The 20,822-nt window shown below is 38.5% G+C and overlaps 1 protein-coding gene across 12 annotated transcripts in view; it reads left to right on the top strand.

Annotated features, from left to right (window-relative positions):
- LOC123745820 (mitogen-activated protein kinase kinase kinase 7-interacting protein 3 homolog) overlaps window positions 1–20,822 on the top strand; it is a 158,363-nt gene that overhangs the window by 106,196 nt on the left and 31,345 nt on the right. For 5 of the 12 annotated variants that reach the window (XM_069317609.1, XM_069317608.1, XM_045726841.2 and 2 more), the window contains exons 4-6: window positions 2,499–2,861; window positions 17,321–18,173; window positions 19,732–19,895. In XM_069317609.1, the coding sequence (XP_069173710.1) occupies window positions 2,742–2,861; window positions 17,321–18,173; window positions 19,732–19,895 (1,137 nt within the window). In that variant the 5' untranslated portion in view covers window positions 2,499–2,741. Of the gene's footprint in view, window positions 1–976; window positions 1,133–2,498; window positions 2,862–11,659; window positions 11,746–15,967; window positions 16,038–17,320; window positions 18,174–19,731; window positions 19,896–20,822 lie in introns of those variants that run through there. The other 7 variants (XM_045726839.2, XM_045726837.2, XM_045726836.2 and 4 more) reach the window with 4 other exon arrangements.

The following is a 20,822-nucleotide window of genomic DNA, read 5'->3' as shown; positions in this document are numbered from 1 at the left end:
CTGTCTTCTAGTTTTGGCATATTTAATGCCTCTAACCTCTCCTCGTAGCTCTTGCCCTTCAGTTCTGGGAGCCACTTAGTAACATGTCTTTGCACCTTTTCCAGTTTGTTGATGTGCTTCTTAAGATATGGGCACCACACAACCGCTGTGTAGACATGCCACTAAGTTGCTCCCAGAACTGAAGGACAAGAGCTACAAGGAGAGGTTAGAGGCATTAAATATGCCAAAACTAGAAGATAGAGAGAAAAAGAGGCGATATGATCGTTAAGTACAAAATAGTAACAGGAATCGGTAAAATTGATAAGGAAGAATTCCAGAGACCCAGAACTTCAAGAACAAGAGGTTATAGATTTAAACTAACGAAACAAAGCTGCCGGAGAAATATAAGAAAATTCACATTTGTAAAATGAGTGGTAGATGGTTGGAACAAGCTAAGTGAGAATGTGGTGGAGGCCAAGACAGTCAGTAGTTTCAAAGCATTATACGACAAAGAGTGCTGGGAAGACAGGACACCACGAGCGTAGCTCTCGTCCTGTAACTACACTTAGGTAATTACACTTGGGTAATTACATAAACACAACACAACTCATTTAATAATGGGGCGCCGGTGGCTATGTGGGAAAACACGCTGGGCACGTAATCCTGTGGCCCGGGTTCGATTCCCGGCGCCGGCGAGAAACAAAAATGGGCAGTTTCTTTCACCCTGATGCCTCTGTTATCTAGCAGTAAATAGGTACCTAGGAATTGGACAGCTGTTACGGGCTGCAAGGGGAATGTGGCTGTTGTTGTATGTGAATATGACTGTAGCCACAGCCTTATAAACTCTAAAATTCCATTCTTAAAACATATGACTGTTTGAAGAATCACATAATGACAGTATTAACAGTACTTTCATCGACATATTCATGCGAGCCATTGTTTTCAGTGATGAACTTTGTCAAGTCAATGGTGTAAAGTTGTGTAGTTGATTTGATAATATTAAGTACATTAAGGATATAGGCTTCACCTTGGTGGATATGTGGGCCTGCGAGCCGCTCCAGGCAACAGCCTGGTGGACCAAGCTCTCACAAGTCGAGCTTGGCCTCAGGCCGGGTTTAAGGAGTAGAAGAACTCCCAGAACCCCATCAAGCAGGTAAGTCAAATTATAGGATTAGTCTACCTAGCACTGGATGTGCACAGCTTTCACAACCACCAAATACAAGCCTGAAATAAAATGTCATTGTTGATGCAGCAGAAGGTCTCATAGCACATACAATAACCATGTTTTCCTTTATTTTTGTGTATGTTTTACAGTGTGAACCAAAGTTCATAATTTCACGTTTGCATTTCTTGTTGCATAATTGTTGCATATACTGTTTATAAATTATGTTATTTTCATTTGGCTTGTTTGAAACATTAATATTAATATTATTTTAACAGGCTTTCTAAGAGGTTTCATTTATAAAAAAAAATCTCTTGTAATTTAATTAATAAAAACACTCATAATAAAACAATGTGTGCATAAATAAGCAACAGGACTCATTTTTCCTTAAAAAAGTTAATTATTTATGTTACTACAGTAATTCATTAATTTTGTTTCTTGGGAATAACTAGTTTTTAATAACATAATTCCTATAGCTGTACCATTTAAACAAATTCAGATCAGTTATTTGTTGCCTAAACAGACGTCTTTTATAATGCTTTCAAGCATTTCCACTGAGAATGCGAGACAATTTTTTTTTAGAAGATTACTGTACTGTTTTGCTAATTTGGGCTCACACTCGCCAGCAGGTTTACCACCCCTGACCTAGGGGAACGCTTAATAAGACAAGCAGGCTTACTCCGTCTAGCAATGGGAATAGCAGTTTACAGCCAGCTATTTTAACTGTAATTTGAGTCATTTTCCTATTTTAACTTTCTCCTACTGATGCTTATTAGCTAAATCTAATCTAATTTCTGCATGACCTAACAAGCCTATGCCTAATTTGTATGGAAAATTATCACTTAGTTTAAAAGAACGAGGCATTTCTTTATACAAATGTCCTGCTTTTCTTGACAAGTGGCTCATCCTCATAGTCATTCTTAAGTAATTTTTGCTCATGTCTCAATTTGAGGCCAAATTGAAATTATTCTATTAAATGATGTTTAAATGAATTTACATATAGTATAACCAATTCATTGACATGCAGTAAACAATTTGAAATCTAGGATATTTTATAATGCTGTACATACATGTGTAGGACAGTTCTCTTACTGCTGTGTAAATTTGTGAACACTTTCTGCCCTCTCCCCAACCTCTGAACCTCTTGTTGGGATTATTAAGTGGAAACAGTTGATACAATTCCTTACCTTGGCAGTGGGTCTTTATACAATATACTGTATATTTAAATCACAATTTTAACAATAATTTAACAGGTGCACAATGAAAGTACAGTACAGTACTATATCAGTATTCTAATAGTCTATTGTTGCTTCTCCTTCATTTCATGCGGTGACAAACTCTAGTTTTTATTTTTCAGGAAGTTGATGGAGTGACTCCAAGATGCAGCCGAGACAGATTCCGTGCTGCTGTAGCTGACTATTTGTTACATATGTGGCCAAGGGGGCCCTGTGTCTAACTGCTGGCTAGCCTCTTACAAGTTATAAAAAGTTAACAGTGCCAAAATAGATAAATATAGATAAGAGCACAATAAATAAGTCTGGCTGGGCTCCTAGTGTAAAAGGGGAGGCCAGGCCATATTTGAAGTGGGTTGGGCCACAGTATGGACTCTGCGCGGCTGCCTACTGACACGCGCAACATCCCCCACATGCAGCTCTTCCACCACTTAAAGCAGAAATTTCCAGACCTGAAGGATAATGATGTCAATGAAAGTATACAGAAGGTAAGATTAGCAAGAGGTGCAGTGCTGTTTATGGTGCAAAGTTGTGCAGTTGATTTGATAATGTACAGTGCATGAAGGATATGGGCTTCACCTTGGTAGTACTGTATACAGTACTTCTGAACAAAAATATTCTGTTCTTCTGTTTCCTTTGTTTTGGTGTTTGGTCTACAGTGATGAACATTTCATTCATTTTGTTCGTAATTATGTCTTTTTTTTTTTTTAAGCATTAGCAGAAACAAATAGTCAATTTAATGGCAAGCAACAGCATAAGTGTTGGGATACTTCTGCAGGGACTCTTTTGGTTGAATTGTGCATTCTCCAGTATGAAATATGGAGCTTGACACATTCCTGTAGAACACCCTTGATCAGCTGGGCTATGATAGTGAATTTATTGAAAATAAAGAAAATCACTCGGCCTATTAGGCAAATCAGTCCTTGCATAGTAGGCCAAGAACTGCATTCTGGCTACTAGGTACAACACACATATATAATATATACAGTATACTGTATATATATATATATATATATATATATATATATATATATATATATATATATATATATATATATATATATATATATATATAATATATATAATTGCATTTGTTCTATAAAATGTTTGTTGTTACTACTTGATCAGTAATAATGCCCAGAAAGAATGTCTCATCAGAAAAGAATGTCTCATCAGAAAAGTGTATTGAAAATGTTTCCATTAGATTTACTGCCCTTATTTGTACATTTATGTAATGGATACCATTTTCTTACTTTTTTTTTTGAGAAAGGTGGTTAATTAAGCTTAAATCTGGATGCAGTACTGTACCTTAAGAGCTAACTATTATTGGGAAAGCAAGGTACAGTATATGCATGATAAGAGATCCCATCGTACAGCTTTAACATTTTTCATACAGATATATCATGTTCTTGTTATTTCATTGTGTATACAGAATTGTGTATCTGCATGATACGTGACTTGCAGTAGTAATGAATGAGGTGGCTGCACTGTGTGCTTGTTTTATACACAATCATGGCATTTTTGACAGCCGACAGTAAAATCTTTTGTGATGCATGTTCAACAGAAGGGGACACACCACCACATAGGATTCCTGCCACTTCTTGAGCCAGAAGCAAGCATAACGAATGACAATTATGGCTTAAGCCAACCTTTTCTGGGAATATTTTAAACTTCATCAGAGCAAATCATCTCATCATATGTTGAACTTGAAGATGACACAGGTGGGCTAGAAGACTTCTTTGGAGAACTGTGATGTATCACATGAAACATTTTCATTCCACTGCAATTGGCATTTAAATTCCAACAGAGAATACAGTAGCCATGTTCAACTGCTTGTGTGTTTGATGCTGATACTTACTAATAGCTCTCTAACATCCTTACATTAGTTATACTTACACTACCATCAATTATAAGTGCTGAAAACATTTGAAACTGCTGTGAACGATCATGATTATTCTGATTTTGACTTGGCTCCATTTTGTTTGATTTTGATACAGAAAAATCATCATATATATCTATGTACAGTATTTTCCTTTAAATTTTGAACAAGCAATAATGTATGGTTCGTATTCTACGAGGAAGAATCTCCTGAATGAAAATTGCCAGATGGTGTTGTGGTGACGGCCTCATTTAGTGGGTCATATGACCTTGAAAAATAATAATAAGTATTGTGCTAGGTGCCATAAAGGGTGCAGTTGGCCAAAAGAATGCCCATGTTCACCTTCGTGTTTTATGTTATTTCACTTATTAGTTTAGTGTTTATGTTGAATAACTCAATTTATCTGTACATAATTGACAAAAAGAGTACTGTATATGGGCCTACATATTAAGATACATACTGTACACCCATTTTCATATAAATCTGTTCTTTGCAAAGCTCAAAGGAGCATCTTGCAACCTATTCCCTTGCTGTGTGTGTCTGTCTGGGAATGTCATCCAGACATGAATTAAAAGCTGGCAGAATGGCCAAATTGTGCTTTGATGATAACCACAGGCTCCTAGTACATTGTAACCTCATCACATAATAAAAAATTGTAAAACAGTGGCAGAATTTTTTCGTGAAACTACAGTAATTCTGTCTCACTCATATAGGTATTATAACCATATTAACATTGCTATACAAATCGGGGAGCACGGTAATACAGTAGCAATATTTGTCAAATGACAATAACCACATATTGATGATAACTGCCTTCACAGAAATCCATATGAGAGTCTACATGGACAATGAAAGCTGGATCTCAAAATGTTATTTATATGGATGTAATACTTGTAGAGTAAACAAGAAGAAGTAGGTCTGTATATTAAAGAGGAACTTGTATACACTAAGCTCTTGAACTCTACAAATAAGTAGAGGTACTTGGAATCAAAGTAGAGAGCACATGTTAATATTCTAATACAAACTGCCAAATGCAAGAGTTGAGGAATGCACAGAACAAATGAACAAAAACAGAGAAGTGCCTCGATAATCGAGAATACCCAGTGCCGAATAATATTTTCATTGGAGATATCAAACAATAACATTTTAACAAAAAATCAACCTGGAAATAACCAATCACAGGTCAGAGAACTACTTAGATTTTGTGAAAATTTTTTGCTCAACCAGCAGATAACCGAACTAACTAGGAATGAAAATACTTTCGATTTGATCTCCACAAACAGAAAAAATAATCAGGTACATTACAATCTCAGATACTACATGCTCAGACTACAAACTAATTGAAGCTCAAACTAACATCAATACTTATACGGTATGTCCGAAAGAAATAGCAAGCGAGAAGGGCAATTCAGCAAATTCAATTTTAACATCTAAGAAGATTTACTGCAAAGAATAAACATAGAACTTGTAAGTATCCAATGGAAAACCATCTTAAGTACCAAATCTATCATCCAAGGCATAGAACAATTAATTACTGAAGCATTTAAAGTCTTATTGAAGCATGTTCCTTTACTGAGGTTCAAAAAGAGGTCCAACTTAGAAAGATAGCACAGATGACAGTACAGATAAAGAAAAATAATAACTTAAATGCCGAAACAGACACTAATATTACAACAAAGAAAAATAAATTTAAACGAAGAGGCTGAAGAAATAGAACAGAAGCTGAAGCAATCACTACCTACCAGACTGAAGAACTATGGAACAAAATATACAAAAAAGAGCTATACAAAAAGATCAAATATAAATCCAAAGTATTTTTTCACATATGCAACATCAAAATAAAAAAACTTCCACCAGAATTGGACCTATACTTACAAGTGTAGGTTCATACACAGATGATGACAAAGAAGTGGGTGAAATCCTAAATGAATAGTATGAGGCTATGTTTAGCACACCAATAAACAGTATGAAGGTTGAAGATCCAGACAGTTTCTTTTATTATCAATATCTAAAACTCTGACAATGTAACTGATATTATTAAGAGCACAGCAGACATTGAAAGAAAAATTTACAACACACCCATGCACTCAACCCCTTGTCCCGACTCATGGAATATTCCATATTTATCAAGAAAAAGTCTGCCCGAAATGCTTTGCGTAATAGTGGCTTTAGGCATTATATGTATTAGCTCTATCTATAAATCTATCAATTTTTGTATCACCTCTTGTATGTATGTACTTTATCTGAATAAACATTTGAATTTGAATTTGAAGAAATGTAAAGTACCAGTAGCATAAGGGCTCGGTGTATGGAGAAAAAGCTTGGATACAGGTAAGATACCAGAAGCATTTAAATCAGCATATATAGCTTCACTACACAGGGAAGATAGCAAAACAGTGGCTAAAAACTGTAAACCAGTCTCGGTAACATTACACATTATATAGCTAAGTTTTTGAAAGAGTGATTATGAGTCAAATACAGTATCCAGTTTTAGGAGAGCAATGAACTTCACAACTCAGGTCAATATGGATTTAGAGTAGGAAGATCTTGCCTTTCCTGCTCTGTGACAAAATCATGGACTCATGCACTATGACAAAATTATGGAAGCATGAGAAGAAAAATAAAATGCACGTGTTGTATAAATGGACTTTGCAAAGGGATTTGATAATTGTGACCATGGAGTGATGGCCTATAAAATGAGATCAGTGGAAATAATAGGTAAATTAGGGCAATTGATATTCACTTTTCTGTCAAACTGAATGCAAAAATTAATAGTCTCCAAACAAATTCATGTCCAAGCACAGTGGAAAGTGTTGTTACCCAGAGCATAGTCCTTGTACCACTGCCTCGTGGCTGAGTAAATAGCACTAGGGGGGGGGGAGGGGGTCATAGGCCTAAAGGCCCAGGTTAGATTTCCAGCCAAAGCAGAAACAAGTGTGCAGTTTCTTTCACCCTGATACTCCTGTTCACCTAACAGTAAATATGTACCTTGGTGTTAGACAGCTGCCATGGGCTGCTTTCTGGAGATGTGTGTAATTACCTAAGTATAGTTACAGGATGAGAGCTACACTAGTGGTGTCCCATCTTCCCAGTACTGTCATATAATGCTTTGAAATTACTGACGGTTTTGGCCTCCACCATCCCGGTTTGGTGCCTTCGTTTGATAATTACTTACTTACTTGGCCTCCACCACCTTCTCTCCTAACTTGTTAGGTGAGAAGGTGTGTTAGAAATATACATATAGAAGGCAGAGAGAAAAATACACTGGTTAGAAAGGCGGGGTCCAAAAGCTAATGGCACGATTTGTAGGCACAAATAGTAAACACTGCTTTTTCTCATTCTCATATCAGATATAGAAAAAAGCACAAGTCACAGCTTCATATCATCCTTTGCATACTATACAAAGATCAACATGCATATTGCAGAGAAAAATGTCAAGCCAATACCAATAAAGTCTTAGAATGGGTAATGGACAATTACATGATGTTTAACAGTGATAAATTCCAAATACATATGTATGGTAAAAACTATGAATTTAAATGAAATACAGGATACAAGACACAATTAGATCTTGTCATTGATGGAAAGCAACATGTACAAAATCTGAGAAATAATGGTGTTAGATGACTCAATGTTTAGTGAGCATAGCCAAGCAAATATAGCATCGTCCAGGAAAATGATAGGATGGATTATAAGAACCTTGAAATTCAGGGATTTCACCACAATGCTCCTATTGAAATCAGTTGTGGTGTCCATAATGCGTACTGCTCAGTACTCAATTCACCCTGTAATCAGGAGAGATTTTTTAAATACAGGGAAAACAGAGAACATACACAGCACCTAATTATTGGGACTGTCTCAAAGCTCACAAAATGTACTCTGTTTGAAAGAGGTATCATATAATATACACATAGAAGATACTGAAAAGCCATGTCCTTAATTTGCGCAGCAAAAAACATACTGGAGTAAATGATATGGTAGGAAATGCAAAATAAATCCAGTGAAGAGTAGAGGTGCCATAAGCACAATCAGAACATTGTATGAGGTGCATTGTATGAGCTATTCAATGTACTCCAAGCAAGCATAAGAAATATTGCTGGAACAAAAGTGGACATGTTCAAGGAAAATTACACATTTCCTGTGAGACGTGCCGAACCATCCGGGTTGTAGTGGATATGTGGGCTATGGGGCCGCTCCAAGCAGCTTGTTGGACCAAGTTATCACAAGCCAAGCTTGGGGAGTAGAAAAACTCATAGAACACCCCCTGGTGTACTCTAGGTATGGTATGAGGGGAGAACTAGGCCAATATCATCACTGCATTAATCCTCTGGGATGGGTTAATACCAGTGGAGGTACTGTACTTGGAATGGGTGAGTACCTATGGAGATACCTAGAATGGGGTAATGCCAGTGGAGATACTTGGGATGGGGTAATGCCAGTGGAGATACTTGGGATGGGGTAATGCCAGTGGAGATACTTGGGATGGGGTAATGCCAGTGGAGATACTTGGGATGGGGTAATGCCAGTGGCGATACCTGGGATGGGTTAGTGCCAGTGGAGACACCTAAGATAGGCTATTGTCTTACCTGGTATAGCCAAATGCAGGGGAGATTCCTTAGATGGGGGTCATGTTCTGGAGGTACTTAGTAAGATGCAAGTTTTGACTTGGGCCTTTTCCTTCCCTGAAGTGGAAATGGTTTTTCCTCCTCAAGGGAAGCCAAGGACTTCACTTGTTTGGTCTCTGCCTTCAGTGCTGACCTGGGGTTGAGTTCTGCCAGGTCTTGGAGACTTGCCGCACTTCTGGCTCGGTGGACAAGGTGGTTCAGAATGGTGTTGTGATAGAAATTCTATCCTGGCATTTTACCTTTCATGGGCTCTTGCTTCCAGAATATGTATATGTTAACATATAAAGGGACAAAGGGGGATTATTTATCCTCCAGTTCAGTTTGAGCACAATGCTTCTTCCTTCTTTATCCAAGTGCAGCTCATTGTACCATTGGGGATGATGATCTAATACTCAACAAGGGTCTTCTTTTGCTCCTAGACCCAGATAATTTTGAGTTGGGATTGCTGTATTTGTATCATATCAGGCCTGTAGTCTCATTCATGTACTTATGTCCCACATTGACTGCCTTGTTTGTTTCCGTGAGTATTTGGTATATTATGATTGTCTGTTTTTTGTTTGTTTTCCAGTGTGGTGTTAAATTCATTGTCTTTCATTGTAGTTCATACCTCAGACATGAGACTTGTCTGGTGGCATACTTCTAAGACTCCTGAAGTGATCAATGTCCTGAACCATTGTCCTGAATGGTTCCTTATTTAAATTTTAAAAATCATAGCTTTTTTATTGATCAATGTTGCATATGCTGGATGATGTCCAGTATATTTTGAGACTGCATATGCTATATGATATCCAGCTGATGTGGACTTCAAGCTGATGTGGGCTTCAAGAAATTGGTTTGCTGTGACATCACCTCTAGGATCTTTTTCCATGATGCCAGGATTATTTTCTCTCTCATTTGGTATCATATATCTGACTTGTTCCCAGTACACAGCTTTATTACCTTGCACTTGCTTGAGTTAAACAATAGTAATCACTTGTTGGACCGGTCTTTGATCGTCCATGTCACCTTGAAGTTTCTCGGTCTTTCACAATATTTATCCAACTCATATTTCATGCCTCAGCAGCAAATTCTGAGGAGTATGTTGTTGTTGTTTTAGATTTAGCTACTCGGAACAAAATTTTCAACATGGCACAGTCTATGGTGAGCCCGTAGTGGACTTACCTGGCACAGGAGCGGGGCTGTAACTGTCTCTCTGAGAAGTAGTAGTCAGTCTTCTCTGGGATATCATTTACATTGGTCTGGAATATGCTAAGATATTGTACTGTACTGACTCCTTGTAGGCCTCTCTGTTAACATCTCGATACTCTAAAGTGACTCCACTCATTACGATTCTGTCTCTTGTTGCACTGGCACTTATTTCCTGGCTTCCCTGCCTGTTCTTTTACTGTTGATATCCTCCTGATTTGTTTATGGAGCGGCTTAAGGTGAGACTGTTTTGTCAGCTATGGTGAGACTGTTGTTCCCGGTCATCTGGTTGATGTTTCTCCCTCTTCTTGATGGTAGGGCGGGTGTGTGGCTTTTGTTCTCAGACTCAAGCTTGGAATAAAGGCTACAAGGTACAGTACCTTAGGTTTTTGCAGGTTCTGATCCTTCTATATCTGCCATCTTTTATGTGACCTGGCAGGTTCTGCTCACTTTGAGAAGGGTTTACCATGACTTACGGTGGCAGTCCTTTCACCTGCCCTTTTATGGGCAACTCACAGGATTTTTGCCAAACTCAATAAGCTGGTTCATTGAGAACTTCTGCTGCAAAGCATCACTGTCTTGTACTACCTTTAAGACTAGCTTGTGTGATACCAGTTGTTGTTGTTATAGATTCAGCTACTCGGAACAAAAGTTCCAAGTAGCACAGGCTATGGTGAGCCCATAGCAGACGATACCAGTTATCGCTCACTTGTTAAGCAGGACTTTTATAATGATGATGCTTTCAGCTATCCCTTTAGCAATATTTGAGTGGAGACTTGGATTTTGGTCCTTGCCCCCAAGCTTTTGCCTAATGTGGACTGGATTTATGGCCTCCAGCTTTCACTGCGTCTGTTTGGGTAGGGGTAGAAGTCTCATCTCCAATGTTGTTTTGGTATCTTCCACTATTCAGGATAAGGTAGCCAATTCTTTCCTGTAGAGCTTGGCTTTCAGTCTACACTCTTGACAGTTATTCAGTCGCATTTTGACTCGAAGGTTTTGGAATGCCTTCTAGTCTGTCTCATTGTGTCTTTAGACACTCACCATTGCTTCTCTTCTAATTTCTCAGGGTTTATTCCTCTCAGTTGTTCATTTTCACAGGATTGTGAATATGTTGACGGATGGTCTTCTACATTTTGCTGCCAGGGATGGAGTGGTAGTTAGCCTTGGCCACCTTTCAGTGCATATGCAACATGTTGGGCATCCCTCTGGTTGTTCTACTTGTGCTTTATGAAACCACAGACTCACTGTTTGTGACTGTTTCCCATGATGCCTTTGTGGTCAACACACTGCATCTTGACTTGCATACTTGGTTCTGTTGTTCTTGGCAGGCTTTTGCAAGTTGGAGAGCTTTCCCCATTGCTTATTTGGCTAGCGTTCCCAGCCCTTCACCTCAGGTGTCTCTTCTCCACATGCAGGGCAATGGCCCTCATTGTTCAGCGGTGTTGAATTTTTAGGGTAGATCTTTTGCCTTCCTTTTAGGGAGCAGGTGATGATCCTCATTTGGCATCTTGTCCTGTGTCTGGATGCTTTCTTTGTTCATCAATTCTCCTACCATGGTATTGTACACTAAAGCCCTTATTTCCCATTTGCTTCACAGAGTGATCAAGTTGGGTCAGCCGCTGGCTTATCATGGGGCGATGTCTTGTGCTGACTTCAATGCTTGGGGGTTTTGGATGTCCACACGTAAGTTTGCTTCCCGGTACCTTGCCAAGGCTCCCTGCCTGCGCCTTATCACATCACCTGCACTTCAAAAGATACCCGTTATGGCTTTCCTTGTTGCTGTGATCATTATAGTGTTATGTTACCACATTTTAGTCCACTAGTTTTCTTTATAACCTATGACTTCCTCACAGCACACTGCCCCAAGTCACCCATAACCACAGGGAACCTCTGAAGATAATCTGACTTGTCTCTTTAGCGTACAGTATGCATGCTAAGTATATGCCTACATCCTCACAAGGATGTAAGTTACTACTGGTTGCAGTGAAAAAAGGACACTGTAGTAATTAATGAAGACTGAAAATATAATATTTACCATGAGCACTGTCAGGTCTTAGATGAAAGATCCTTCACCACTTTCATCATTTCATGCCTTTCTGACTTGCATACAGGGAAATAATTCCTGCCCTGATGGCTTAGTCTACCAGAACTCTCATCACAGGAAGGTGAGAGATATCACTTTCAAAACCTTGCCAAATGCAGTCCTTACCATGGATGATGGATGATTAAATAAAGCACACTAATTTAGTACTCACTGCTGGTTGCTATTTTGGTAGCTTAGCTGTACTCATGTACTGTGTAATGTACACGACACCAGACAGCACCTGGCAGCTTCTACAGATGTGCCTTAGTTGTACAACAATCTTCCTGTATCAATCTCATTTATTTATTGACCATAAAATTCTGGGAATAGTGCCGAGGTCGAGCCTGGCTTCAGGCCAAGGTCGGGGTGTAGAAGAACTCCCAGAACCCTCTCCAGGTATGCTCCAGGTACTTGCTTCCATTAGCTGAGGCACTTTATGAGTTTGCACTGAGTGACCAAGCTTTCTAGAGCCCTTCTTATCAGCTTTGATTCAGTTCATTTTACCAGTACATTTTCATAGATTTCTTTCCTTAGCCTTTTTGATGTGGCAAGTGAATTTCAACCTTGTCCTGGATAAATATGTTTCTAAAAAATAATGTTGTTTTATTTTAATTTGTATTATGTTTATAATAAAAAAAATTGTGCTTTCCAGTTGTGCCATTAAAAAAAATTATATATTCATTAGTCAATTTTCTAATAGAATATGTGAAATCAAATCAAAAGCTTTATTAATAAATTGGTGTACATTTATAATTGGGAAATACCTACCTGATGGATTTTTGGGAGTTCTTCTATTCCCCAAGCCAGGCCCGAGGCCAAGCTTGACTTGTAAGAGCATGGTCTAGCAGGCTGTTGTTTGGAGCGGCCCACAGGCTCACATATCCACCACTGCCGGGTTGGTCTGGCTCTTCTTGAAGAAAACTATCTAGTTTTCTCTTGAAGATATCCACGGTTTTTCCGGCAATATTTCTTATAGTCGTTAGGAAGATGTTTAACAACCGTGGACCTCTGATGTTTATACAGGGTTCTCTGATTGTGCCTATTGCAGCCAATGTTATATAACTTTACTTAATGTTATGGAAAGTTAACATTAAAATTACAGTACAGTACATTAATTACATAAGAGTGATTCACAATAACAGCAGAGCACATAGAAATTGTCATTATCGAAACCAGAAACTTTATTCGTAACAACTTATACAAACCATTACAATAATGGCTGAACTAAACGCGTGTACAGCAATCTAAATTAAACTTACATTTTTGGCATAAAGTGGGTGACATTAAGCTTACAATATCAAGTTTGACGTGTACTGAAGTGTGGTCAGGTGTAATCAAAAAACAAAATGATGTTTATTACAAGAGCAGTAAGACAGATATTGGCAAGATTTATATCAAGATTTGGGTGTTGAGAAGATAATTAGAAGTCGAACTAGAAGTCGAACTAGAAGTAGGGAGGGGATATGGTCTCCCATCTTTCTCTGCTGTGGGGGTGTTTTATTCTATCCTGTAGACCTGCTACACCTTTACAGCACAGTATATACATCACCCATACTAAAGTTGTATTTCCTAACAATTAAGTTTACATTTCTGGAACAGCAAGAGTGACCAGTGCTAAATAAGGTGTCAAAAAAAAAAGATCATTGAGTTTGCTGGATGGATGATTCCTTTCAGCCAAACTTATATAATCTGTGAATTATTTCTTCAAGTGTGGGTGCAAACATCAGGCCAGTAGGAGATTGTCTGTAACATTGTTCTGTTCAATGTCTAGAATATTTCCTCCATTCACAATTAGGCTCACAAAAGTCAGCATGTTGTAGGTTTCATAGTTCACATCCATACAAGCTTAGACATTGACTGTTGTATACCTTTACGGTACTTACAACCAGGTAACAAAATGACCAAATTCACTCATATTTAATTTGACCTTCAGATTTCCAATAGTATCAGAAAATGGACTCATGAGCTCTTTGAGGGTACAGTATACAGTAATATGCTCCAGGTATATTTCAGAGTACGTTACTGGGATATCTCAGATTAATAATTTAAGTTTGGGATCTCAATTAAAAGAGTCCCGAGAGTTAATAGCAACTACAACACATTTGGTTCTATATCAGGGCATAAGAGTTCAAAAGACATAATATATCTTTATCAATTCAACTAATAATTACCAAGGGAATTTATGTCTCCATTTTATTGAATTTCCAAAAAGAAAGAGTGTATACTTTGAAAAATCATTAACATAAATTAAGATACGGGGGTAGTAAAAAATGCATTAAGTACTGTACGTACTGGATAATACATGCCTCCTTCTGGGGGGGCCCTAATAGTGGTTCTTGAGAGTTTATGCACTGATATCCCAAGACCAATACCATCACACCAGGCATTTGAGGCCATCTCATGCATACCTGGAACAAAGACCAGAATTCTACCCCTCATCACAAAAGGTAAGGGAGCACGAAGAATCATAAGTGACCATCACACCGAGCAAAAACTCTGGATGCTGCATAATCTTCCTTTAGAGTGTGAACTGCTTTTCTCTCTAGCACAAGATGGTAGCACTAGTCAACCATGGCAAGAGTGATGATGTTGGCAAGGCCAACATCATCTCTCTGAAGCCTTGGCAGACCCCTGAGGATGTATAGTATTCAATGGAAAAGAAGGTGGAAATAGGAGAGTCACTGATGGATTCCCAGAAAATATGTCCTCAGTGGCTCCTCAAAAAGCTAGCTCACCATAGTGCCCCACATTAAGAACTCAACAACACTACCCCAAAACATATTTGAGTCTGAAAGGGAAACATGTACCCTTTTAATTAAAAGAAAAAAAATAGAGGCTTAGTCATGAATGCCAAAGCCCAGAATACTGGATCCACGCATACATGCTGAAACACTTAACCCAATTCGATACATCCTCACAGAGGATGAGGGACTGTGTGAGATGTTTGGCCAAAATGGGGAGTCAGAGGCCTTTATGTCTGGAACATGGCTGTAGAACCATTATTAATAAAGGCCACCAGCACAGCAAAATGGCTAGGGGGTCAGTAAACTGAGGATATAAATGTTGCCAGCTCAGAATGACCACAAAATTAAAGTAAAGAAAAATGAAGAGTGGAGCAGGGAAGAAGAGAGTGATGAAGAGTTGAGCAGAGAAGTGATGAAGAAGGAACAGAGCTGCCTCGTGGAAAACCTAAGGTGCCGACTCGACTCGTGGGACTTTCAATCATTCATGAATTCTGACATCCAGGTCCATTTCTTCATCAATCTGCTACAGAGAAATGTTGATTTGGTAGTTGTGATGGGCATTGTTTTGCCCCACATGCATGGTACATAGTATATTTTTTATATTAAAAAGCATTTGCCACTCTTCTAACCATTTGTTTGGTTCCTGTATATCTCTTTGTAAGGCCTCAATGTCAGTCATTTTCGCTTCCTATGTTACTATAAATCTTAGTATCATCTGCATATTTCATGATGTGGTTTGTAATATTCTCATCTATGTCACTGATGTATAGGACAAAACAACAGTTGGTCCCAAGATGGAACCTTGTGGTACTGCACTCACCATGTTTCTCCAGTCAGATTCATTTCCATTTAAAATGACCCCTTTGCTCCCTTTGTTTTAACCATTGTTCCATCTGTTCTAATTTTCTACCATTTATTCTGTGTTTATAATTTCCTTGCCAGTCTTTCTTGTGGTACCTTATCAAAAGCTTTAGAGAAGTCCTTTGTCTGAATATCTGGTTACTGTTTTGAAAAATTTGAGCAGGTTTGTAAGATAGGTTTTATTTTTAACAAAACCATATTGTGTTGATTTTACTAGATTGTGCACAGTAAGATGGTGGACGATCTCCTCCGTTGGGATTCTCTCCATGAGCTTGCAGATATGTGAGGTCAGGCTCATCACATGGTAGTGTTATGCTGTGCTCTTTCTGCCTTTAATGAAAATATTTGCAGCCATTTGTTCTTGATAAATATGTCCAGTACTTTATATAGATCATACCTGCACTGCATTACTTCGGATATGATGTGAAATTACAGTGGTATTATTTGGTGGAGACTTGCATAATATCTTGTACGTAAAAGCATATTTGAATTATGTTATATCCTTGCCCTTGAGTCCACTCGTTAAAGTTTTGGAGGTCATAAGGGACTTGAAAAGTGAGGAATGCTGTTGTTATGAGTGAATTTGATCATGTGGAGACCTAGTATGGTTATTTAATAATCAGCATCTCGGTATGCGTGTATGTGAATTGTGTCCATTAGTGTGAAGTGTGAGCTGACTACTGGTCTGTAGTGTGTTGCTGTAGTAGAGGCGTTGCTCTACATGAATACAGAGCATTATACTTGTGATTACCTAAGTGTAGTTACAAGACGAGAGCCACACTGATGCCCACCATGGTATGCTCCCTGGTATCATGTGCAAATATTTGCGTGGAGTAATAATTTATTAAAGTGGTTCTTTGTCGTCAAGAGAACTTTATCTTTTATTAGCATCATTGAATTTTTCAGACATGTGCTATTGAAGGTCACTCAGTGGTGCTATCACAGGGTGCTCTGGGATGCTATCACAGGGTGCTCTGGGATGCTATCACAAGGTGCTCTGGGATGCTATCACAGGGTGCTCTGGGATGCTATCACAAGGTGCTCTGGGATGCTATCACAAGGTGCTCTGGGATGCTATCACAAGGTGCTCTGGGATGCTATCACAGGGGTGCTCTGGGATGCTATCACAAGGTGCTCTGGGTGCACTTGGAATATTTGTATAATTCTGAAAAAATTTAATTTGGTTTGATGATATGTATAAATCTATAAGTATAATTGGTTTGCAGAGAATAAAATTTCTGGAGCACAAATATTAGTATCCAATAATTGCTAATATAAGAGCAATAATAATTTAATAATTGCAACAATAATATAATAATAATATTGTAGTGATAATAATGCTCAAACTATTAATAAGAGTGATAGTATAGTAGTAAAACCTGTAGTAATATTGTAATCAACTTTGAACAAAAATGTCAAATATTCTTTCGTAATAATGTATATATATATTGCAAAAATAGTTTATTGTATTCCACAAACCAGCCATTGAAGTTGTCACTTACATTGAAATGTAATTTTGGCTGTCTTCATTTTGAAATATTTTTTAACATTTTATATTTTTTGCTTTCAGTATGGGCTTGATCGTGAACGTTGCGAAGAGGAGCTATCGCAGAAGGCACATATTCATCATGGTGGTTACTATGGCCCTTGGGGCCGCTCCAACAGTGCTCTCTCCTCACCGTCACCCTCACGCGTCACCTCACCGATCCGAACAGGAATACCGTCCACACCCACCACACCTGTTATTACCACCACTGCATCAACTACCCCAATGTTGCACCACTCCACTGCAACACACCATGTATTTGGCCCACTACAGTCCAGTGGGTACCTAGTGTACAGTTATGGCCCTGGAATGGCAGCAAGTCCAGGGCCAGTTTATACATCACCCATCACAACCGCAGTGGCTACTAGCCCTGTTTTTTATCAACCACCAATTAATAGCCAAATAAACTATGGGTGGCATCCGTCTGTTTCTAATGGACTTCAGGCAGCTGGTATACAACCACCCCCAAGACATTTACAAGGGGGGTGCAGTAGACAGGACACTCCTTATTGCTCCCACGAAACTTCTAAGTCTCGATCCGCTACACCAGTTATGCCTAACTCGGCACCGGTTGTGCCCAATTCTTTTGACCCATTCAGTGGTTATGAAAATAAAGATCCCCCAGAACGTCGTAAAAGTGCAGAAACCTATTATGAGAGAAATAAAGAAGGACTTGTTTACAATGTACGTGAAATGGAACAGCAATTTGAAAGATTAAGTAATAGTCCACATCATTCCCCAACTCCCCCATTAAACAATATCATAGACTCTCCTTCATCGCCTTCAGCAACAACCACAACAACAGTAACCACCACAACTAGCAACTGTACAAATCCAAGCAACATCGGTGGCAGCAGCAGCAGTCGACCTCCACCAGGTCCGAGACATATTTCATCCTTATATCTAACTCCTGTTCCTCCCCATGGGGCACATCATGCCCCTGGGCCTCCTTCGAGTGATGGTACAGTTTCAGTGTGTGGTCGATCATACACGTCAGTAAACCTTCAGTTACGACAACCGTCTAGCGACCCTCAACCACCTATTCAAATCCGCAGTAGTGGTTCCTCTTTAACCTATTCTACTTCTTCTCTTGACCATCGCCATGGCTCGCGTTCCTCCCTCCAGATCTCTATAGGTCCCACTGGTGGCACAATCTCTGCCATGCGCACAAACCTTGACAATAAAAATTCCCAGGCCAACACAGCGTTCCACATCCAGTACAGCTCAAGTGCAAATGGTGGTTCCACTCCCACGGGAGCTGCATTCCCGACAACGGGTGATGTGGTAGGGCAGGAGGGGGTACAAGGACAATCGCGGCGTCCACAAACCTGGTACTCGTCTGATTCTATACCCACAGAGTCAAGACGGCGCAAGTCTTCACTGCCAGAGTGTGTGGGGCCACCAGTGTCCTTGCACCCCCTCCACTACCCCCCAAGCACTGAGACTAGCCTGGGTTACTCTGCAGGAGAGCCCATATGGGCAGTGCCACCTGCCAGGCCTGATTCAGATCACATGCAAGGTATAGCAGCATGCACTACTGCAGTGTGTCCCCTGTACACCCCTCAGTGTGCTGCTTGACACCCACTCACATGGGCCCCACAACCTGTGAAATGTTTTGGGGGGGCTTTCTCTGTTGCCCTAAATAATGAGGGTTGCCTTTAGATTGATTATCCTGTAATTCTAGAAATATGGCTACTAACTTATTTTTGTTTATTTTTATTAATAAGGATCCACTGTTTGTGCAAAGTAGAGTGGTTAGTTTGCTGTTAGATGTTTATAACAAAGATATGAGCAATATTGTGTTTGGCTGTGTTGGGAATTTTTATTGGTTTTTATATTAATATACTATTTATATTTTTAATAATATCCTGATGTGGCTTCTTTCCAATTCAGTAATACAGTACTGTATTTGTAATTTAGTGTGTGCCCATGGCTGGTCTGGATCCTGCATGACACTCATAGATCAGAGATATTTTTGTAGAATTCATGGAATCCTACACTGGTGTTTGATGGATGTCTAATCCCTTTTTTCTCCTCTTTATGTCTCTTGTAATTAAATAAGTGGGAAACCTTGTAATCTTAAAATAGAACAAAGTATAATTTCAAAGAGTAACGTAAGATAGAGTAAACTGTTTATGTAGAATTTAAAATTATAAAATCAATAATTTAATTGATATGATAAATTCGTAAGTTGATATGTGGAAAAATTTTGGTATACAGTACTGTATTCTTTTTTAAAGTTCTTTATCATTCTTTAAAAGTTAGAAATAAAAGTACAGTAATAGATTCTGGGCACTAAATTTAATATGCTATTTTTTTGCAAATACAGTACTTCAACCGAATTTCACTTGAAAATTCCTGTTTACGTTAGCTGTGTTCACAATTGATCATTTGAGAAACTGATTTTAAGTATTTTTCATTTCTATTTAATTCAGCAGCACTGGTGCAAGAACAGATCATACGCAAAGAAAAGTTGGAAGCGGAGTTGGCCAAACAAATTGAGGAGAAAGGTAGATTACAGACAGAGGTTGATATGATGATACGAGAATTGAATGCCAGAGAGCAACAGCGTAAGCTTAACGCCGACACTAACACAATGGTGAGAGTTTGGCATCGTTAATTACCGATATCTTGAAATGTAACTATCTGCCTAGCTGCTAAAAAGCTAATAATATGTTGTGTATAACTTAGATTTATTTCTTAGACACTTAGAAACTTTAATTCTTATTATTATCTACTTTTGGCACAAAGCATAAAATTTAAGAGTCACTTGCTTATGGCTATTATTGTGTGAACTATAATACAGTTTTATATATGTATATGTTGTACTGTACCTAATAGGCCAAGTTGCCTAACAAGCCAAATTTTCCTGAAATAATATATTTTAAAACAAATTTTGTTCTGGAATGATAAAGCTTTCCATTACATTACACATTTTTTTTAATTTGAGCTGAAACTAACACAAACGTTTTTAGCAAACCTAACCTATCCTACCCTAACCTTATCCTACCTTAACCTTATCCTATCTTAACCTTATCCTATCTTAACCTTATCCTACCTTAACCTTATCCTATCTTAACCTTATCCTACCTTAACCTTATCCTATCTTAACCTTATCCTACCTTAACCTTATCCTACCTTGACCTTATCCTACCTTAACCTTATCCCACCCTAACCTTATCCTACCATAACCTATCCTACTAACCTACCCTAACCTACCCCTACTCTAACGTATCCTATCCTATCATAGCCTATCCTACCCTACCCTAGCTTACCGTACCCTACCCTACCCTACCCTACCCTACCCTAACTTAACCTAACATAATTAAGTCAGTAATTCATGTTCATAATATAATGCAGTATACTAATATTAATAAATGTAATTAACCAGTTTGAAAAGAACTATTTGAAAATAATGAAAAATAATTCTGCCTAATAGGCAAACCAGTCCTTGCATACAAGGCCAAGTAGTGCAGTTCTGGCTATTAGGTACATGCATTATTATATAATATATATATATATATAT

Source organism: Procambarus clarkii, chromosome 88 (assembly GCF_040958095.1).
Source record: "Procambarus clarkii isolate CNS0578487 chromosome 88, FALCON_Pclarkii_2.0, whole genome shotgun sequence".
In the NCBI taxonomy this organism is placed as follows: Eukaryota; Metazoa; Arthropoda; class Malacostraca; order Decapoda; family Cambaridae; genus Procambarus; species Procambarus clarkii.
Note: the sequence above shows the minus strand (reverse complement) of the source record. Positions and strands in the feature narration are given on the sequence as shown.